The sequence below is a fragment of the Tachysurus fulvidraco genome, chromosome 3, assembly GCF_022655615.1.
Source record: "Tachysurus fulvidraco isolate hzauxx_2018 chromosome 3, HZAU_PFXX_2.0, whole genome shotgun sequence".
In the NCBI taxonomy this organism is placed as follows: domain Eukaryota; kingdom Metazoa; phylum Chordata; class Actinopteri; order Siluriformes; family Bagridae; genus Tachysurus; species Tachysurus fulvidraco.
Window position 1 is genome coordinate 23,030,667 of NC_062520.1, and position 23,415 is coordinate 23,054,081.

Here is a 23,415-nt window from a genome sequence, read left to right on the forward strand (position 1 = left end):
CGCTTAATAGTTTTTAGTGATTTCACTGTGTGTTTAGTGTTTGTTTACGCGTGTGAGATTGACAGTGCATTACTGTTATACTTTGTAGTTTGAATCCTGGCTGCATTGAGTCATTTTGTCCAACTCCATTTCCCACAATTTCTACATTCCCATAGTTTCTACATCGCTGCTAGTTGAGCGAGTTGACGGGAAAATTGACGCAGTATTTTCAAGTCATATCAGCGCAGGACGAATGGAGGAATTCAATTCAAATCAGGTAGCAGTTAAATGTATGACCTCTTTTAAAATGGCCAGGAGAATAAATACAAAAGAGTAGCCAGCAGACATGCTAGATCTGTGACACACACTCAGACACACACTGTTTATTTAGAGTTTTTATTTAGCGATGTGTGTTTACAGATCTGTTCTACTTAGATGTGTAATGTTGAGGTGGAAATGGTGTTATGTTTCTGCATTCCTTTTTTAACATTTAGAAATAACCGTCTAAAACCAATTTTTGATCATTTGTATTTTTTGCGCTTTTATTGGAACATCAATGCTTGTTTAAATGATGATCTCCATTACTTGTATTTGTTTTCAGACATGAAACATTTTATACTTGTGCTACAACTGTTTGTATAAACCTCTGTGCTCTCAACTTCTGTGCTCTCAACTTCTCTACTATGTGCAAAAAAGGTTTAACGTAAAACCCTGCTTAATATTAATATCACTCTGTGAATGCACAGAAATGGAAATCCATCGAGGTTGATTGTTGGCAAATATATTTAAGTAAATTTAAAAATACTCAGTTGTAGATATATAAAGATTTTATATAGGTTGCATAACTCATTCTACTCTCCCTTGTTTGGGAACATGAGAATTTTATAACCCCGATCAGTGCTATAGGATTATCTCAGCCCAACCTCTGTTTTGCCCCTGCAGTGTGGGCCAAACTAGGGCGTTTGACAATAGCCCACTTAATGGCTGGAGATATCCTACAGTATATAAAGTGTCACACTTTTATTCAGCTGTAATGTGCTTTTAGATAACAGATATTGGCTATTCCTCACCTTAAGAGGCTTGCCCCGTCAGCTTCCTGTTGATCTGTAGACACCAGACCAGTTCTCCCCCTTGGAATGGTAAGCCACTGTGCAACATGGTTAAAAAAAAAATCACTTAACACAACTGCTGAGATAGAGCTCAACAGACAGTGCCATTTCAGCGCAAAATTTTGAGGACCACAGAAAAGCACATTGCTATGGGGTGGAACGCAGGAATAAAGCACGGCTGGTGCTTTCTGATCACTGCAGCTGTTCACCCTTTCTGAGTCAGCTCACAAGGATAAAAGGATGGTGCCTGCAGAGAGTGCTGTGTAGTTATTGCTGTCACACTAATGCTGCTGCTTTCCTGTGTTTCTCATACAGAATCATACAACCACGATGGTCCCCCTCCTGTTTCCAGCTGAGAAGCGAGCCTTGTGCTCTAATTCTAAGAGTTCCTAATTTTCCCACACTTTGTAGCAACTTCCATGGATGACCTCAACCACTGTCACTGACCGAAGGCTGCCATCCTCCTACATTTCTCTTTATTTGTCCTCTTCTTGCAGTTTAAAAATATTAGGCTCTGCTAAGGATTGTTGAACTGTGCAGCTGCCTCCATGTGTTACTGTTATACCCTTAAGCACTGTATCAGAACATTTCTCCAGACATTTGTGAATTGATCATCTTACTTCCATTCTGCTATCTTCCTGTACCTGTACCTGTACCTGTACCTGTACCTGTACCTGCTGAAACAATAGGAAAAAATGATTATTTAGTGAGGTGCTAAACTTCAGCTTTAGTGACAGTACTGTTATTCTCTCTGACCACCATCAGTAGTCAGTGATTGGTCCTTTGGTTCTGGGAGCTCCTGCCTACGTTCTGCATTGTGCCTTCTGTCCTGAGAAAGTCTTTTCCAACAAGCAAGGGCACAGGAGCTGTCTAGTGGGTTATCCAGGGCTAAAAGGACAATTTTTTTTCAGCAGCAGCAGCAGTTGGGGCCAGTCTAACCCTTCCAAAGATCCAGTTTTTGGTGTTCTCTGCATTGAGAAATAAAGAGGCTAGCTCAGCTTCCCCTTGTTATGAAGGAGGAAGGGAGGAATGTAGAAATTCCATCATCATTGTCTGTCATTAAATGGTAAGGCGATGCCTTTTGTTTTGCCAAGTGTTGGGCAGAGTTTGAGTTTCCTAGAAAATATCAGGTCCTCTATGACCTCCCACAGGTTTTTTACCCCTGGATTATCTATTATTGTTGGAGAGTACCTTGGATGAGGATGTCCATTTTTATGATGAAAACAGAAACGTGCCCATGACCCGAGAAGATCGGATAAGCGGTAGAAAATGAATGAATGAATGAATGAATGAATGAATGAATGAATGAATGAATGAAAACAGAAATGTTGGGGATTTCAACTGGAGGGAAATAAATTAGAAAGAAAAAGTTGATTTTGAGTCAAAGTGTGGGATTTATAGCAGTGAAAGTGGTCAACTCAGGCAGCAGCAGAAGAGAGACAGACTGAAAAGTGCTCTCCGTTGTTTAGGAATGGGAATGGAAGTAAATTTTTCTGCTTCTGAGCATCCTCATCGATGAAAGCTTTAGATGAATGATTATCTGGCCCTTCTTCATTGTGGTCCAAATCAGACGTACTGGGTCTGAATTTTTACTTGTGTTTTTGAACCGTGTAAAGCACCAATGCCTGTGCCTGTGTTTTTAAGAATATGGCCACAGCTCTAATTATGCTCATACAGAGATTGGATCACACAATATAGTGACCCAGAAAGCCCAAACTCCAGTGGTACCACCAACAAAACAAATATCTAGGCAAGCTACTTTATGTTTCCCCCAAATCCAGGTTGACTGGATTACCTTACGCACAAGACCCATTACAATGCAGTGTGAAAATAAACGCCTTCGGCAGAATCCACATTGAATCCTTTCATATTGTGTAACAGAGTCTTCACTTCAGAACCATATTATTGCCTGAGGAGTGGGATTCCCAGATATTTACAAACATACACATTGAGGAAGTGTGTTGACCATGTGAAACAGTTTTTGTCTGGTGCCTAAAAACCTAAAAATAGTCATTGCCATAGTATTTTCAGCTGAAGAGATGGACTCTAACACACTACTGACACTGCCTGTTAAGAGAGTGCTTTCCCACTGGGTTAAGGGGTCTTTCTTTTTTAAAAACATCCGATCTGTGTCTCAGTATACTGTATCTCTGGAGCCAAATAGAAGTCTTTTGCATGACCTCTCCATGCTCAAACTTTGGTTTTAGAAACTGCTCTTACCCACAACCCTACTGGCTCTCCTTTACTGCTCAGTTGAATAAGGGGAGCCCTCTGTGAGCACTACTTTGTAGGACTCCTTCTTCAACTTGAAAACCTTCCTCACTGCCGGTGGCTGCCTGTGTACCCTATGGTTACCATTAAGAAAGGCACCAGGCAGCCTTATGGCCTCTTAATGCCTTAAAAAGGCACTCTTTTTTTTTAATCTTGAACAGGCACCTAGCGGCTTATGTGTACTTGTGTACTATTAATGGAATTTGTACAGAATAATATTGAAGTGGATAATTAACCGCTTGTTTCAGGTTGAACTTATAATAAGAAAGACTGCTCTTTCCAGCCTTGCTTATTTACCTTAAATTACTGTAAGCCTTGGCAACACAACTGGTATTCAGCTATACTGTAGGTCTGTATGTGTTCTGAGCTGGAAAGAAAATAATGCACGAGTATAGCTTAGACTGGATTCCTTGTGACTGGTAGTATGGTTGTGTAAATTCATACATTAACTTTTCACAATTTTCTTGTCTGTCATAGGTGTGTGGGCAGTGCAAAATAGTATTCAAATAATAGTTATGGGGCTGAACAAATAGAGTGGCAGATGCCACACTGTGGGTCCACTCAGTTAGTCTGTAGGTGTTCAGTTATTCTCCTGTGCTCTAGGTGGTCGATAAGCGTGCGGACATGGCTATCGGCTCCCTCACCATCAATGAGGAGAGGTCAGAGGTCATTGACTTCTCAGTGCCCTTTGTGGAGACAGGAATCAGCGTCATGGTCTCCCGTAGTAATGGCACAGTCTCACCCTCTGCCTTCCTTGGTGAGTACATGTCTTATGATGAAAAACAGTTTTATCTCTGCAGGCGTAAACCATTTTTAACACTGTGATGAATGAGTGTACGGATGGTGCATATTGTACAAATCAATCAGACTTAATGTTCCCTATCCTAACAAACTATTTATTTTACTTTAGAGAAATGCAGTAGATAAACATTCCCTTACCAAATGCTACAATTTGTTTTGTTATTAATGGATCTGCGTCTACTTTTACATTACAAGATGCTCTTTATAACCTAATGATCAATACAAACACAGTTGTATAGATTGGATTCAATGTAGTTCGGATCTATTTCTCTCCTTTTTTTTTGTCTGCTTTTCTCTTTTTCTGTCTCTCTGTCTTGTTTATCTTTCTCTCTCTTCTCAGAGCCATACAGTCCTGCAGTTTGGGTGATGATGTTCGTTATGTGCCTGACTGTGGTAGCAGTGACTGTCTTTATCTTTGAATTTTTTAGTCCAGTTGGATATAACCGCAGCCTGCAGAACGGCAAGAGTGAGTCAAACCCCTGGCTTGCTGGCAGCCATGTTGTTTTCCAGCACACTCTGCCAGCTCATAGACATCTCTATTGCTTTTTAATGGCCATATTTTACATGACTAGCATGCTGACTATTCAGATTAATGAATACTTGTGTTTGTGCAGCAGAGGAATTCCAAAAAAGACTAATAAGTAAACTCAACTAGCCTTAGCCCTTTTTCTTTATCTGTGTTTGATTGCTCTGCACTAGCCGCTGCTGACTTTTCACTCTTCCTCAACCATCATGTATAATAGAATAGTACAGAAGCTCTGTATACATCCTACTGCTTCTCTGTTCACTTGCTTATTTTCCTTTTGGCAATGTGCAGCTCTTGTTTTATCATTAACTATTCTAGTGCCCTGCATCCACTTTCTTGCAGTTAAATTAAATAAAGAAGAAAAGCAAAGAAATCCAAAAACTTTTTAAATCTAAGACTTTCTCTAACATTCTCTCCCTCTGACTCCTAGAAGCAGGAGGTTCTAAGTTCACTATAGGAAAGTCCATCTGGCTGCTGTGGGCTTTGGTCTTCAATAATTCTGTGCCCGTGGAGAACCCCAAAGGAACCACCAGTAAGATCATGGTGCTCGTCTGGGCTTTCTTTGCTGTAATCTTTCTTGCCAGCTATACAGCTAACTTGGCGGCCTTCATGATCCAAGAGGAATACATTGACACTGTGTCTGGCCTCAGTGACAAGAAGGTACGTTTGAGTACATGGGTGTGTATGTGTGTGGGTAAAAGAAAAAGCCTTTGAAGAGAGAGTATGTGTGTGCGCGTGCTTGAGTTCATGCTGTTTTCATTATTCAGGGCAGCGCATGGATGTGGAGTGTAGAATCGATTTGGTTCATGCCTATAGAGACTTAAGCAGAAAGAGAAAGAGTGCACTCAATCAGGACAGAAGATTGATAATACCTTTGGGATTGTGTGGATCAAGCCACCTATTGGCACTCAGATAAAAAGGATGCATTCTTTTTTTTAGTAATGCAAGATATAGTTGAGCTATTAAATACGCTATATTTCAAGCTATTAAAGTGGTTTTACTGCTGCTGCTTGATGACATCAATTAGCAAATTGCACCAAAGCGATCGGGTTTGAGGTTAAGGTTTCTTTTGTGTCTCAGGAAATGTTGTGCCGTCTTATTTGATGAAGGTGATACGTCATGGGGTCATAACAGTTGATTTTATGGTATAAATCCCACAACATATTCTACCAGTGGTGTATATAGTGTTTACTTGGGTATAATACATAATGAAAGTACACAAGGCATTTGTTTGATATTAAGATATACAACTAAAATAATATTTTAATTGTTGTTTAAGTGGTGACCCAAGAATGATCCAGGACTCGTCTCAGTAGTAAGCAATTTTTTTTCTGACCAGATGCTTTTTTTTTTTTTTTGTAGCAGGATCTGAGTAATTTTAGAAAGTAGAAAAAAAAGCAAATCTGAAAGCACCCTAAAGCATTTCTGAACCAATCTGTAACTACTGTAACAACACTATTGGAAGTAAAATCTGGATTTGTGATTGGCACATTTACACCACTTTACCTCTACTCCAAGAAATACAAAAACATTTTTTTTTTTTTGCATTTATTGGGTTTTCACTGTAAACACTATTTATTTTCCTAAGGACAGCTTCTTCAAAATCTGTTATTTACAAATGTTACGCTTTGTTTGTTCTACGGAAATCTTGTTTTATTTATTTATCATCTTTCCATTTCAATTTCAAGTTTCAAACCTTATTTTTTGTCTGCTTTTTTGACCAGTTTTGTTAAAATTGGTCATTAACAATGATCATCTAATTTCGAAAGGGATCTCAAAGATAAAAATGCACACCAAAAAAAAAAAAACTTTAAATAATGTCAGCTGGAAAAATAGTCTGAGAGGTTAATTTTTTTGAAATTTTTTTTTTTAAATAAAATAAGTGGTATATAGGCAGTGTTTGCCCAAAAGCCAAAATACGGTATAAAATTAAGCTCATTTCCAAGTTTATTTAAAAATACTTTTTTTGTTTATTTTACAGCCATAATTCAATGAACACAACCCAAAAGGAAATCAGTCAAATGAAAGACTATACAGCAACACGATCTAAGTGAGAGTGTGATGCTCAGAGTAAGTGCGGTTGACAAAGACATACCAAAGAACAATGTCTGATGTTTGACTGGTTATTTTTGTTAAAATTATAATCAAAATTACAGGAAAATCACATAAAATAAATGTACTCTCACAGTGCACTTTATTAGGAACACATTAGTAATGCTGTCTAGGGCCCATTTTTTCTCTGAAAACAACCTTACTTCTTGCTTTGGGTTTTACAAGATGTTGGAAACATTCCTTTGAGATTTTGGACCATGATGTGGTCCACTGCGTCTAGCAATTCCTGTGCATTTTCATGCTGGAATTAGCCTTTAGAATATGGTATATTCTGCATATGTGTAGAAAAAGATACATATGATCATCACTCAGCAACACTCCATAATACTCAGCAATACTCAGAGTACTATTAACAGCCCAAAGTGCGCCAAGAAAACTTTCTTCTGGCCCCTTGACAGAAGGAAGGCTGGGTCCATGGAGTCATGCTGTTGGCACCAAATTCTGTCCCCACCATCTGTGAGTCTCAGCAGAAATCAAAATTCATCAGACCAGGCTATTTTTTTTCCAGTCATCACCTGTGCAGTTTTGCTGAATCTGTGTCCACTGCAGCCAAAACTTTCTGTTCTTGATTGAAAGTTGTAGAGCATGACATGATCTTCTGCTGGTGAAGCTCATCCACCTCAAGGTTCTAAATGTTGTGCTCAGCACAATTGTATAAAAAGGCTTTCTAAGTTCCTGTAGCCTTTCTTCCATCTCAACCAATCTGGCCATTCTCCTTTGACCTCTTTCATCAATAATAAGGTGTTACTGTTGGTAGAACTTCTACTTACTCCATATTTATTTTTCCCTTTGCACCGTTGTGTGTGTGTGAAAAGCCCAGGAAAATCAAAAAATCACTGAGATCATATTTGTTTGCCATTTTGAGGGTTGATGAACATCACCCAAGGCTGTTGGTCTGTACCTGCATGATTTTATTCATTGCACTGCCGCTATAAAATTGACTGATTAGTAAATTGCATGAATGAGTACAGTATGTGTAAAAGTATTCCTCAGTGAGTGTATAGTTACAGGAAGGTGAAGCACATACATCATCACTTGCAAAAGAATCAATCTAATATGCTGGTAGAGCTGAAGCAGAAAGTGAAAGGGGAGACTAGTCCAAAACCATCAGTATTGTAGGCTGTAACAGACAGAATAGAAGTCCTCTATTCTTGAAACTAAGGTGACTGTCAAGAGAGACATTTACGATGTAAAGAATCAGTAACAAATGAAAATACCCTTATTGCAAGCTTTTGGTTCTAACCAAAAGCTACCACAAACAGTCCAGTCACCAGCTAAAATGTCTGCATGTGCCATTGTCTAGCCATTGTGTACTTTCTGTCTCAAGTTTATTCTATGCTATCTAACAAATCCTGCATTACTATCCTGCATTATACATTAGTAATAGTGTCTTTTAATAAACACTGTTCTACACATTTCACTCACATCGCTGATGATTTACAGCAGGTTATACAAAATGACTTTTAAATCAGTGCAAATAAATTGGCCAGATGATGAACAAAGCTGATCTGGTCATGCTATGCTTATTGTTTAGGTTCAGCAACAATAGCAATTTTTAACTGACTGAAGGTAATAATTCTGTATTAATAGAAATAAAAATGATGACAGTCCTGTTCCTTGAGGGATAATTTTGGAACAGAGGTAGCTTATTGTCTGGCTGGAATGGAAGGTCTTTCTTGATAAAGACACACATCTTTCAATATGTCAATTTTCCTCTCTTTATGTGTTAACAACCCAAGAAACTGCTCTAAATAGTCTTTTATTGTCAACGTTTATTGACGCTCTAACTGCGGCACACTACATTGCTACTTTAATCAATGCTTTTAAACCAGTTGCGTGTGTAAACCTTGCACTTCCATATTTCACTTCAGTTGCATGCCCATTGTGAAAATAAACGAAAAAATATTCATATGAAAAATGAACAGCCTTAAATTCATATTACAGTGAGATTTTATACTGTTGGAATATTTCTGTTGTAATAAAATGCTAGATTTTTTTTATTAAAACTTTTACATATTTGGTATTTGCATTTGGAATTTTTTAAAAAATAATTAAATAAATAAATAAGAATAAAAAAAAACAAAAAAAAAACAATTTGCTTTTGCACGCTGTGATCTCACCTTCCATAAGAAGGCTCCCTAAGCATGTACAGTAAGTGTCTCTTTCCATTAGTCACCCTAACCAGAGAGTGACTCATACAGATTATAGAAACTCATAATTTTCAGGATTGAGTCAACAGCTCAAAGGTGTACAGTATGTATGAGCACACCATCGCAAAATCCTCCTTGTCTTTTTACTCTTTAACATCCTTTTGTTTTTTAACCTCGGTAGTGTGAGAAATTGTCTTGTAATGTCTTGTACATTTCATACGCAGACATAATGTGAATCACCGAGTGCGGGTCTTATCCTTTTTATCCTCTGCAGTGTGAAGAATTATGTTATTTTCTGTTTTCTATTTTCAAACACTATACCCCTCACCGTGGGACACATAGCAGGAAGGACAAAAAGATAAATAATTCTGCATCAGACTCTGGGTTCCTTCCAAAAAATGAAAAAGAAAAACCAGCTGTATTTGCAAATATGAGCATTTTTTGGAGCTAATTCTGCAGGACATAGAGTCAGATAATGATTAAGTCTCAAGAAGGGAGCCATTTAATTCAATTCTCATCATGAATGGATTTTAAGATGAGCACTCTGAAGCTCAGCAAGTCACAGCAGCCTTTCAGTTACAAGCAAGAGGCTTGTATACAACCAAGAATGGCCATTTGGAATGGTTCTTGACCACAGTGGGGTTCCAACAATGTCAGATGTTAAAATAATAATGATCCTGGGCCACATGCTATACCATCATACCTGAGTAAGTGCAAAGATTAGAGACTTAAAACAATTTAGTACTGGGAATTTGTGAAGTCAACTCCAGACTTATTACAGTACCACATTTAATTACTTACAGGGTTTAATTACTTAAAGGTCCACAATGGGAATATGACAGCCTATAACTGCAGCAAATATATACTGTACAGTATTAAGAAACGACAGTATGGATTGTGTTCTTTTCTATAAAAACCTCTGAAATGCTTTTCTGCTCACTGCAGTTGTATAGAGTACTTATTTGAGTTACTATAGACCTCCTGTCAGCTCGGACAAGTCTGATCCTTCTCCTCTGATCTTTCTCATCAAAACGCTGTATCAGACTTCAGACCCTCCATTCACATGATATTTTTCTGTTTGAAGAAGATCAGCCGTTATAGAAATACTCAAAGCAGCCCATCTGATACCAATATCCATACTAGTAACAGAGACACAGAGATCATATTTTTTTTTATACATTTTGATGTTTGATGTGAATATTACATAACAATATATGATTTTATCATTATCTGGTGTCACTTAGATTGAGTCTGGTTCCTCCCAAGGATTTTTCCTAATATTGTCTCAGGCATAATGATTAATAGAAAAGTCCAAGCTCTGTGATTACCTGACACACTTAAGCTCACATAACTTTATACTGTAGTTCTCTTATGTTTTTGTGTGCAGTTTTGTACACACTTATATCAAGTCATCCCTACTCTATATTTAAGCTAATACATACCTCAGATTTTGTATTTCCTCATGTCCTATTTTCCTCAGTTTCAGCACCCTACTGAACAATACCCGCCCCTGAAGTTTGGAACGGTCCCGAATGGCAGCACAGAGAAGAACATTCGCAGTAATTACCCCGACATGCACCACTACATGATTAAATACAACCAGAAAGGAGTGGAAGAGGCCATCACCAACCTGAAGACGGGGTTTGTGCTGCATCTGTCTTGCTGACTCTTGATATCTTTTTTTCATTTCATCAACCATCCAAATCCATTTTACATCTCGACCTGGAATGCTCTGCAGTTTAAGGTTATTCATTTTGTGATGTGCTTGCACTTTTTCATACTTGTTGCCAGATTCTTTATCTCTTTTTCCTCAAATACCTATGATTTATGCATTCTCTCTCTCTCTCTCTCTCTCTCTCTCTCTCTCTCTCTCTCTCTCTCTCTCTCTCTCTCTCTCTCTCTCTCTCACTCATACTCATAATGCAAAAGCTCTACTCTGTGAATGGCCACCAGTGAGCATCAGATCATGTGACCTTTCACTTTCATGGCCTCAGTTTGTAACAGACAAATTGTAATTTTTTAAGTCATTGTTAAAATGGCTGGGAAGCTAATTTTGTTAGGCACTTACAAGTGAGACAGAGTTGATACACTCCACCACAAAGGGTAACATCTTTACAAGCACACATTGTTCACATTCGGAAATGATTAATGGCAAGTTTCGTACTTAATATTTGGAGTAGCACCAACAAAAAACAAATGAAACAACGGCAATGTTACACACACATATTCAAAACCAATAAAAATGTTAATATTTCAAGGCATTATTCTTTGCATTTGAAATTATAGACAGGTAAGTAGTTTGGAGTCTGTTGCATTCTCCAAAAACAAAGAAAAAAAAAGGTAAAAAGATCATTTACACATAAATGCACTTTATTCAGTGTTTTCCTGTAAAATATATTGCTTTACAGCTTCTCTTAATGATATTAATTATTGATATAATTGCTGTTATATGAGCACCTTTGATCCTGGCATTAAAAGAGAAGGTATAAATTTATACAGTAAGCTTGATGATCTAATGTTATACTTTTGGTTATAATTAGTTAAGTGGATAAATTGGTTATTTTCAAATTATAAATTAGTAGTTGATTATGTTAATGTAGTCATCACTTTTTCTGAGTGAAAAAGGTACATTACAAGAACACGAAGTATTAAAAATAAACCAAGAGCAGAGAGTTTCATATAGAAACCCATCAGTGCAATGTGATGAAATTAAACTATTGGTGTTGCCAAATGTTGTTATTAATGCACTGCCTTCTTGATTGCTCTCAGTTGCACTGAGCTGCTTATTTCTTTTATTGAATGAAGGCCATGAATGCTTGTACCTGATTATTGTAGAGACTTATTGAAGTGGTTTACAAAAAAAAAACACCAGTTGTTCTCAACTTACACCCCTGATTTAGTTTAGCTGTTATCAAGTGTGCATGAGTGTGTTTGTGTGTGTTTGTGTCTGTGACTGTGTGTTCTATAAAGGCCTAATTCTAGAAACTAGAACATCCCCTGGTTTCTAATGTTAAATAGTCTTGTATACTGTACACAAGCTTGGTATGTGGGTCCAGGGTGACTTGCCATTCCACTGCGCAAGGTATAAGGATAAAACAGCACTAAACATATGTTTTAAATACTGTATATGATCATTTATCCTCATATTCATACACATTTAACTGCTCAATCCTGGTTGTGGCTTTGGTGGATTTTTAAAGTGGATTACCATTTGGAGCTATTTAAGTAGTAGGTCTACTGATCATAACAGTAAACCAGAGAACATGACAAAGCGAGAACATGACAAGGTGAGAACATGTAAATCTCCATACAAGACAGTAACCTGAACTGAGGACCAAACCGTGGTCCCTGTAAATATGGGGAAAAGTGTTGACCCATGTTTTACAAACTGTTATTGAAACCTGTTTTAAAATAGATATTTCAAAGGACACGGCAAAAGATAAAGAGTTACTGGGTTAAGATAAGTCCCTGTCACCTAAGACTGTACTTAAATTATATTGGACATTTGACTTTTACTCCTTGATTTATCATGAACAAAAAGCCCATAAATGATGAAACTTAGATTATGCCGCTCTAGAAGTAAAGAGAGAACAAACCACAAGCAAGCACATTATGAAATATTCTCCATTACTCACAATGACTAAGGTGACCAGTACTAAATAATTAAGGAATCTTCTAAACCACTTAGGTGCATGAAGTGGATGCCTGTGTATGATTCAGTGCCAAGGAATTTGGCTAAAAGTATTCTGAAAGCAAAGTAATGCCAAATGCTGGAAATGTAATGAATAGTATGACTGCCAAGTGAATATCTGGTCAACGATAAAAAAATGGCTAGGGCAAAAAAAAAAAAAAATCATCCTTGTAAGCCATGTGTTTACCACCTTTGTGTTAAAGTTAACTACTGTGTTGGGGTGTATCATGTAAAACTTCCATTATTACAGTTTATTTTTTGAAGATGTTTTTTTAGATGTTTATCTATGCTCTGCATATTTGCTATCGGCTCTCATTTATGTGTTTAAGGGTCGTTTTTAAGGCCCTTTGCGACACATTTATTGTGTTTTATAATAGTTTAATATAAATAATTTAAATATTGTGAATTGTTAATCATGCTGTGTGGTTTTCCGATGTCCGACATTTATTTACACTTTTTGTATTTGCTAATAAATCTGAGAAGCAGGCATTTTCACACTGCCTTCTCAGCATTTCCCTTTCTCTCTCTGTCTATTTCTTCCTCTCTCTCTCCCTTCCCCCCTGCAGTAAGCTAGATGCATTTATCTATGATGCCGCAGTGCTCAACTACATGGCTCGTAAGGACGAGGGCTGTAAAGTGATGACTATAGGCTCTGGTAAAGTGTTTGCCACTACAGGCTATGGCATTGCCCTCATTAAGAACTCCCGCTGGAAGCGACCACTGGACTTGGCACTGCTGCAGCTGGTGGGCGATGGTAAGAGCCTGACCTTGTGGTTGCACCCAAGTTGAGATAGTTAAAAGAGCTGAATGGATTTCATTCAATGTTGTATTTCATGAATTTATTGGTTTGGTTTTTTACATAGTAATGCAGGGAACTTTATTATTATTTAATGTGATCTATGCACTGTTTGTGTAGGTGTGCTTGTAAACGAAGGACTTCAAACTGCTTTATTGGTGTAGATGATTTAGTTGAACAGATCCTCACAGAAAATACAAAAAATGAATACAAAAAAAAAAGCAATAGCTAGCAGCCTATAAACGTAAACCCAACAAATACAAATATAAATAACTAAATGGACGAAGCAGGAACATTGCTACTGCACCCCACTGACCAGTACTGCCTTCATAGCAATAAGATAGCAATAAGTCTTGGCCATTATTATGGATACTCACAGGTTAATGGTTTGCACACTGTTTTTAATCCTCACTGGCATTCAGTGTACACGTGTGTGTGTGTGTGTGTGTGTGTGTGTGTGTGTGTGTGTGTGTGCGTGCGTGCGTGTGTGTGTGTGTGTGTGGTTGTGTGTGTTTGCCAAGTCCCTGCTGTGAGAACATCTCACTGATGCCAGGTCCCATCAGCTAATGCCACAATTAAACAGCTAACCGTGTCATGACATTTCTATATGCGAAACGAATTGTGCTGTTTGTATTTTTCTCTCCATTTGTTTATGTGTGATTTCTGTGGTTTTATTTTCTGTGAATCTGCACCCACTTCACTTTTGGAACATTAAAAAGCATGATGGTTTAGTGGTTGTTGACACTAATGACTTGCTTTGTAGGCTGATTAGTTTTTTTTCCTGCTGCATTTCAAGAGCATTTCACAGGTGGTGATTCTGTGTATCGCTTTTCTATTCTTTCTACCCTCTCCAACCTGCTGACTGTAATCCTTCTCTTCTCGACATTTTCCTCTAATCTTTCACTCCTTCCGTCTACCTCTCAGACAGTAATGTCTTACTCGTTACGTCCTGTTAGAGCTTCATCACATAGGCCTAACAGCTATCAATACAGTACTTCTTCATGTGTAGTTTTTTTTTGTTGTTGTTGTTGTTGTTGTTGTTGTTGTTTTTCTTGGTTTCTTTTATAGCAAATGCTTTTCAAGCATTTAAAGAGTTTCTTTCCATTTTTTCAAATGATTTTTGCTGGTTATCTATGGAGTGTCCTTACCTTGTTGGTTAAATATAACAAAAATACTGTTCACTGGAGAATGCAATCAATTCTAGACTATAAATTATACACCATCATATTAGAATGTTCCACTTTCCACACACAACCTCATGAATTATATTGTTTATATTATGTTTTAGTAATACATTTCATCTAAGGCCACTATATTAAATATTTCCAGTGTTACATATTATGAAATACCAAGGTTATCTTAATATAGCAATTCTAGTGTAGCCTAGTCCTATTTTTAAAGTAAAACAAAATGCTTTGTTGAAGTAATAAACTGAAGTAATAATCTGGCGGACATTTTTGGTGATATTCTCTTAGGTCTGACCCAGGTTTGTGGCTGGCATGAGACTGATGATAGTTAAGAGTCGGACTGGGACTGTAGGTCACACAGATGGTGTCATGCCCAGCTATTATCTCAGGTTAAAGGGTGTTCAATTGTATTTGTAAAAAAATAAATTAAAAAGACCACCTAACCGTGCCTATCAAGCAACATGTGTCATGCTAAGGAAAAATAAAAAGACCATCATTACCTCTAGACAGCTAAAGAGCTGAAAACAGTTTGGTTGTGATTAAATTTATGGCCCCTTTTATGGCCCAATTTGTATCTTGTGAAAACAAACTGATACTCGTCTGCTTATACCTAACAAATTTGTGGTAAACTGTCCATATCTACAGACCCTTGAAAGTGTTGTAACTGCGAGGCTGGTTCTTTCATTTTTGTTATACATTGAATACAATTCTGTTTGTGATCAAAGGATGACGATAAGTTACTGTATATACTTATATTTTCATCTAGATATTTTTAGATAGTATAATACAATTAAGTACTGCCAAGTTTGCTCTCTTGGGCTCCCAGACACATATGGTTGCATCATCAGGATTCAAATTTGCATCCTCTGATCACTTTTTGAGTCACAATTAAGTAGTGTTAAATTCATCAAACAGCTGCTAACGGATCTGTCTTTTAAACTTTCTGAGTGGATGAGACATGGAGGCTGTTTCAGGACTTAATACAAGAATAGCACATCATCAGTCCAGGATTGATGATTTTTAAGAATTTATTTAGTTTTACTTTGTAATTTCCACACATTTTATTCAGCAACAATATAATGCTAATAATAAGATGAGAATAATCATGTACCTACCATTTTTGAGCCCCTAGCCAGCAATAGTGTTTTAATGGTGTGTTGCTGAAGATTTCAATTCAATTTGTGATAAAAATTATACATTTCTGAAATTTATTAGCTTTACATTATCAATCACTTGCAATAGGCCTATGCCATTCCAATCATAAATGCATGCAGTCAGGTTTTCTATCTTAATACTGCCACCATTTGCTTCTCTTTGAAATGTCTCTAAAGCATTGCTAAAATATTTTACAAATAAATTGTCTGCTTTCTAATTTTTGAGACTTAAAACCAAAATTTGTCAGAGTGGCTTTATATTGGATAATTGTCTGTCTACCGATTGAAGCAGAATGTCGAACATTATAGTGTTTGTAGTCCGCTCCTACAACCAGGATGTCCAAAATCTACCACGATTAAATGATTATGATCTCACCCTTCAATCCATCTTCTATTTATTGGTTATTGATTTTCTGACTTATTTTATTCCTCATTTAATTCCAGTAGGTTTTTGCTCTTTCACACTATGAAACACATATACTTGTATAATATGTCTGTTTTCACATTGTCCCTCTCTTGCTGTATCCTCATCTCTCTTTTTATGTACTCCTCATGGAACTGAAAATATGCTCCTGCTGTTTGCCATTATGTCACAATCTTATCTACATTTTTCTTTTTGTCCATTTTGTCCTTTCTACTTTCCTGCATGTTTTCCCTGACACTATGGAGTTTCCAAATAAAGACAAACATATTTTTGCCTGTTTTTCTCCTTACTTTATTCTCCAACTTCACATTCACAAGGAATTGTCTAGACCTGACCCTCTCTCTCTCTCTCTCTCTCTCTCTCTCTCTCTCTCTCTCTCTCTCTCTCTCTCTCTCTCTCTCTCTCTCTCTCTCTCTCTCTCTCTCTCTGCCACTGTCTCTCTTTCATCACAGATATACTTTGTATAGCACTGTAAATAGTACTCTTGATCATATATTGCGATCAGTATGCATGAGTGTATACATAATTAATGGTATCATTTGATTTAGTATGCAATTTAGGAAGTGAAGAATATATATCTTTTCTATATATAAATATTAACTTCCTGAATTTTATTCATATAAACAGTTTTTTATGTAGTGTAAAGAGTGAGTAACTCTTCTCTTTTCTTCTCAGATGAAATTGAGATGCTGGAACGTCTCTGGCTTTCAGGGATATGCCACAATGATAAAATTGAAGTGATGAGCTCAAAGCTGGACATTGACAATATGGCTGGAGTATTTTACATGTTGCTGGTGGCCATGGGCTTGAGTCTGCTGGTGTTTGCCTGGGAGCATCTTGTCTATTGGAGACTCCGCCATTGCATGAACAGAATGGGCCAAGCTGGAAAACTGGACTTTCTACTTGCCTTCAGCAGGGTAAGAAGGGCAGCCAAATTCAGGCAGACAGATATAGCAAATGGAGGAGATTATAGGAGACAAAAGATGAGAGAAAAGTGGATGAGTATGAGTCATTATGACACATATATAGAGTGTTTTGCTGTTTACGAGATATTGCATGGTAGAATCAGAGTGATGCTAATCCTGTAAGGGTGATGTGTAAAACTTCAGGCTTAGTCTCTTTCCTAAATCAAATCCCCATACACCCCAGAATAGCTGAGCCTGCTGGAAAATCATATCAGAACAACAATCTTATTTCTTTGAGGACTAACAAAATAACATCCTCCACTGCCAAAATATATTTTTTTTATTTTGCTCTCTATTTCTTTCTCAGGGAATGTATAGTTGTTGCAGTTTTGAGGATGAAACTGCCCAAGGTGGACCCAAAGTCATCATACCCACCCACCATCATACCTCTGTGGTGTCAGCCCCTCCCTCATCCCATATTGTCACAGCAGGTGTCACCAATCAGGCCATTGCCATGGTGCCACAGCAACAGCAGCAGCAACAACAACACCCACCTCAGCCTCCACAGACCTATAAGACCCCCCTTCCTGGGTCCCCTCCTTCGGTGGTACATTCTGGGGGATCTTTGGGACCCTCTACCACGCCACTTCTAGGCGCCCCTCTCCCATGCTCCACATTTCTGCCCCGACCTGACCGCAGACTGGCTGTTGTGGACCGCTGGAGACTGCCCAAAACTGCCAGTGCCACCACGCCCATGAATCTCAGAGGGGGCATATCTGACATGGGGACCTTCCCACAAAAGTTAGTTCCTACATGGGCAGGGAGTGGACCTGCTGGAAGCACTTTGGATGGATACAAGCGCTATTATGGCCCCATTGACCCTGAAGGCTTGGGACCATGTATGGACCAACAGGCAGGCACCCAGACTCCAAAATCAGCTCCCAGGAACCATCAGCAACCCCCACCAGCTACCTTAGCTTTCTACCAGGAGAAGGGCATGGACCATGGGGTGGGGAAGAAGGTGGGAGTGTGTACTGGTGGAGGGGGTCAGGGGAAGGGGGTGAAGTCTTTGGGCACTCCTAGGCTACCACCTAAAAGTCAGACTCCAGCCCCACTGCCACCTAACCCCCCACTACAGCACCCCTCTCCTCCTCTTCCCTCATCCCTTTGGAGGAAGCGGAGGCCCAAAAAAACAAAAGAGTCTGGTGGCCCACTGTATGAAAACATTCTGCCCCTAGGCCGGAGAGGAGGTGGAAGGGACATAGGTCGAAGGCCCAGACCTTCGCCCCCTCTTCCTATTCCATTACCTGTAACACTTTCCCCATCATACACACCACCATCGCCCTCACTCTCTCTTCCTTATACCTCTACGTCCTCCTCTACCTCTAGCACCAGTTCCTCTACTACATCTTCTGCCTCTTCTTCTCGATCCACCTCTCCCTCAACCACCTCCAGCACTACCTCACGCAGCACCAGGGATAGGGAGGAAGAGGAAGAAGAAGACTTAGATGAGCTGACAGAGGAGTCCAGTCTTCTGCAGGGACACAACCGACATAACAATATGCCTGAGCGCTCCATCCTGTCCCCCAGATCTCTTACACATGGTCCACCACCACCCCCTGTACCCCCACGCAAGCCCCGTGGTTCATTTGGAGAGCGTGAGCGAGAGAGAGAAGGCAACAGATTGAGGGAGAGAGGTGGCAGTCAGCTTGCTCAGCTTCAGGAGTGGTGGGCAGGATGGGGGGAAAGAGAGAGAGAGCGAAACGGGGTAGGATCTGGTGACACTGAACGGAAAAGGGAGAAAAGGCACAGGAAAGAAAGAGAGAGAGAGAAAAAGAAAAAGAAAAAAAACAAAAAGAGGAAAAAGAGAGAAGAACGGGAAAGAGAGAGGGAGCGTAAACGGCGGAAGGTGAAGAAGAAAAAGAAAAAGGTTATGAAGGCAAAGAAGAAGAAGAAGGCATCCATTGGAAAGCATTCAGAGCCAGATGAAGGTGATGTAGAGGTAGAGAGAGAGGGAGAGGGTGACGGAGAAAGAGAGGGAGAGTACGCCACCTTTTCAAACCAGTACCGGAGCACATTTGGAGAAAAGGGAAGTCTCTTAGGTTGGGAAGGAGAGAGAGAGCGAGAGAACAGAGATGGAGGGGAGGATGTGGGAGATGAACAAGATGAGGAGAGTGGTGGAGGTCGGAATAGAGTAAGGCGGGCAAAGAGTAGCCATTCACGCCACAGACCATCTAGCAAGAGATACCCAAATCTCCACAAACTTCCTACTTCTGTTAAATTCTGGGTCAGTGGAGGTGGTACAGAGGCATCTGGAGGTTCACCTCCCTCCTCATTACATAATATTCTTCCATCAACCAAGCGAAGGAGGAGCAGTGGAGCAGAGCGAGATATGGCTGGGAGGGGTGGTGAGCGTCGACCATTGCTCCTACACTATGAGAGGGGCCGGGCACACACCCGAGAGGGGCTGTCCTTCCATGAATGGGACTCTGAGGATGAAGAGCAAGATGATGAAGCAGAGGAGGAACAGGAAAGGGAGCAAGAAAGGGTAAGAGTGGAGGGAAGATTGAGAAGGGCAGGGGGAAGAGGGGCTGTGTCTGAGTCTGAGAGGGATCGTGTTAGAGCAGATGAGAGTTATTCTGATGATGGGTCATCAGGGGAGTTTGGTCAGTTTGAAAGGTATTGGGAGGGCAATGGGGCAGAAGGGGCAAGCGGAATTGGAGGTGGGGGTTGGTTTTTTGGCACCTACCCTGCCCGAGAGAAAGGGGGAAGCATTAACAGCAGGGATGATTCTGTATTAGGTCGAAATGAAGGTTGGAGTGGAGACTTTTGGGGCTCAGGAGCAGGGGTTGGGTGGGGCTCTGGGGGTGGAAGTGGGGGACTTGGCTCACAGTGGCCACCTCCTCCAACATCACTACCACCTCCTCGAAGGTACTGGTCAGTTGATAAGCTGCCAATGAAAAGTGAGAAACGAGGTCACAGTAGGTCAAAGAGCAAAGGAAAGAGGGCTCGAGAGAGGGAGCAGGATATGGGATCGTGTTCGTACTCACAGATTAGCCACAGCAGAGTGCCCTGTCGGTCTAAAAGGGGCAGTGCCACCTCCCACAGTCAGGAGGAACTGCTGCCCCACTGCCACAGTCTAAATGCAGGCTCCCGACCCAAACTTCCCCCCAAACCTGATGGTGCCAAATCTGGCAGTCAGTCCAACCTCAGCACCCAGCAAGCTCAACATCCAGAGCCAGCATCCTCCCCTACCCAATCCTTACTGCCCTCACTCCCTGCAAGCTCTGCACCTTCCTCTCTTCCTGTGCCCATTCCACAACCCACTTCTTCTGCATCCATGTCTCCCCCACCGGTATTGTCGCCTGGTACCACAAAAGGGGCTAGTGCTAGTGCTAAACTTCAATACCAGAGACTACGCTCTGTGCCACAGCCCAGACGCTTCTACTCTCCCCACCTGCCCCTTAAAGCAAAAAGTCTGTGCTCACGACGTGGCTCTGCCCACTTTTCCAGCCTTGAAAGCGAAGTATGACACGGGGCTTCGTTGCTGCACATGTGTGTGAGCTCTATGGTGAGGTGCAAATGGACTGTGACACACATACACGCGCTGCATCAGGAACAAGGCAGTGACTACGACTGCCATGATGGCGCCAGAGTCTGGGACAGTGGTGGTGATATCACAACAGGAGATGAGATGGCAGAGGCTGTCTCCCAAACCACGGAAAGCCCAGCTGTGCTCCACTTTCGCTCGGAACTGAGCATTACAATGTCGTCCGTAGTCCTGTCCTCCAATGAGAACAGTGGATCTAGAATCTGTGAATAATGATGTCATGTTTACACACACACACTGTCATTCAAGAAAGACTCTTGCTTCAATGGGAATTTTATGGACTATGGAAACCATTAAGACTAAAGTTGCTTTTTAGATTTTTAGTTTGCTTTTTCGGCACGCTGGCTGTGGCCAAAATCACTTCACTGGCTGACAACTGGCCTTACATATTTTTCGCTGTGTTTCATCACAGTGATGCGGTGACATTTTTTCTGTTTGTGTTCAACTCTCAAGACCATATTGGACAGTGATGTCTGACCTTTGACCTAATTTGTTTAGAGTCAAGATTCCAGAGTACTTGCATTTCCTATGATGTAATGCAACAACTTCAACCAATCAAATCCCATTAGCAGAAATTTATTGGCGCTTGTCAGAACTCTGATGCCGTGGTGTCAAACAGGGATGTTACTATAGTCTGCGATGTATTTTAACAGGAAAACAACTAAGGACAAAAACAGAATACATGTAGCAGTTTTTCTGTATGGATTTCTTTTCTTACTCCAGGTTCCCACTACTCCTTTTTTATTCTATCTATTGCGCTCACTGTGTTAGTAAATGTAGAGTAGCTGTGTCTGAAGTTAAATAGTAGAACTTTAGTCTTGGATGCCAAATAACAGAGAATTCAGATTTTTAGAGTGGACCCATGATATTTGATCTCTCTTGTTGGCTTAGAGTATTTAACACAAGCAATACGTAACTGTCTTAACCAAAATGAGGGTTGCAATATCTATAATTGGCACTAGATGGCTACATTATATTAAAATTAGTTAATAATACTGAATACTGAATCATGTCTTTTAAACTTAATTGTAATTCCATTATTTGTTCAATAGTTAAGTAATTTTGCAGATATAAGGTACTGAGTGTGTTCCCAGCTCTCTCCACCATCTTTTAATAATTATTTGGCAGACACTATTTCCAGTGCAAAAAGAAATAATTTTAGAAAGCACAAATGCTTTGGCTTATGCCAGTAAAATGCATCATTTAATACATCAAGGGCAAATCAATAAGACCATCATTATTCATAAGAATGAACACTGGTGCCAACACACACAAACTGAGCACATATCAGGGCTTTAGGTCTTCTAGATTAGCTTACATCATGAAATGTTGCTGAAATTTATTTGACATCAGGCACAACTCTTTTGCCCTTGTTGTAGTTGAATGTAGCTTTAACATAATGTAGCAAAATATAGAAATACCTTTAGACTTGTAGCATTTTGAATGCAGATATCATGAAAAAACACACTCATCAGGATGTGAAGTACTTGCACATGTTCTAGATTAAAACACCCTTTACCCGAGATTCCGCTTTTTAATAGGATCTGTGATGTCTTTCTGTACAACATACTGCTTTAATGGGGACTTTTTTAAAACAAATTTGCTAATATTTGCAATATGATTAATTACTTTGCCCATTTATGAAAGGGTGCACATAATCGCATACGTTTGGGGATGAATATGCTCAGGTAATCAAGTGCGATTTGTGTAAATGAATTCTTTAAAACAGCTGCTAAGCCCATCTTGGTCAGCTTTCTGATGATGCTTGGGGAAGTCATGTTCGTGGCTATACCGGGGAGTGGGGCAAGGGCTGAGGGACAGTTGAATGGGTCCAGTGGGGTGTATGTACAGTACACTTGATCTTTCACTGACCCTTGAAAGGCACTAACACAGTACTCTTTGACTGCATGTACAGAACAGAATTTTTCCATGTAGCTTAATTTTGCTGAGAAAAATATATCACAATATATACACTGTTTTTTGTTTGTTTGTTTGTTTATTTATTTTTACTTTTCCCCCCAGAATGTATCATGTAATGCTGTGAATGAACTTTTATCATTTGAGGTCTCATTTGAATCATTTATATACAATATATATATATATATGTACAAATATATATATACACATAAATATTCTGACATTATATATATATATATATATATATATATATATATATATATATATATATATATATATATATATATATATATATATATATAAAATTATATTTGGTATTCTTGGAGGAAGTGTTAGAGAATAGTTTTAAATGTTTTAGCTTTGTAGCAATTCTAGATACTGGAAACATTTTTCAATTTTATTCCTCCTATATGACTGTGAAAACATTAGTGCCTGTGAATTAAGAAAAGACAAAAACGAAGTCTAATATCCTCATCTTTCTATACATTCATACATATACTATACACATTAATCCATCCAACCATATCTTACTCTAATCCCTGAGTATTTTTTTTATTTTTTATTACTGCTTTAATATGCTTTATTAATACTGCCTGAAGTAATTACAATTATTATTATTTTCTTTCATGACAAGCCATCCAATCATCCATTCAGCCATCCATCTGTGGGTATTTGAAAGCCTATTTGTTTCTCCATGTGATTCTTGTTATGCTTCACTCTAAATTAATGTTTGGTAACAATGATTTACAATTATATTTAAATTTTTATTTTAGTTCTAAAACA

General features: G+C 39.2%; 1 protein-coding gene across 1 annotated transcript in view; it reads left to right on the forward strand.

Moving 5' to 3' along the window:
• The window catches only part of LOC113641958 (glutamate receptor ionotropic, NMDA 2D), a 69,157-nt gene extending 46,312 nt beyond the window's left edge, over nucleotides 1-22,845 (forward strand). Inside the window, exons 9-15 of the mRNA XM_027145169.2 lie at nucleotides 3,963-4,116; nucleotides 4,501-4,626; nucleotides 5,117-5,346; nucleotides 10,429-10,589; nucleotides 13,206-13,393; nucleotides 16,876-17,117; nucleotides 17,473-22,845. Coding sequence (XP_027000970.2) covers nucleotides 3,963-4,116; nucleotides 4,501-4,626; nucleotides 5,117-5,346; nucleotides 10,429-10,589; nucleotides 13,206-13,393; nucleotides 16,876-17,117; nucleotides 17,473-20,637 — 4,266 coding nt within the window. The 3' untranslated portion in view covers nucleotides 20,638-22,845. The remainder of the gene's footprint in view (nucleotides 1-3,962; nucleotides 4,117-4,500; nucleotides 4,627-5,116; nucleotides 5,347-10,428; nucleotides 10,590-13,205; nucleotides 13,394-16,875; nucleotides 17,118-17,472) is intronic.
• Nucleotides 22,846-23,415: the final 570 nt, after the last annotated feature.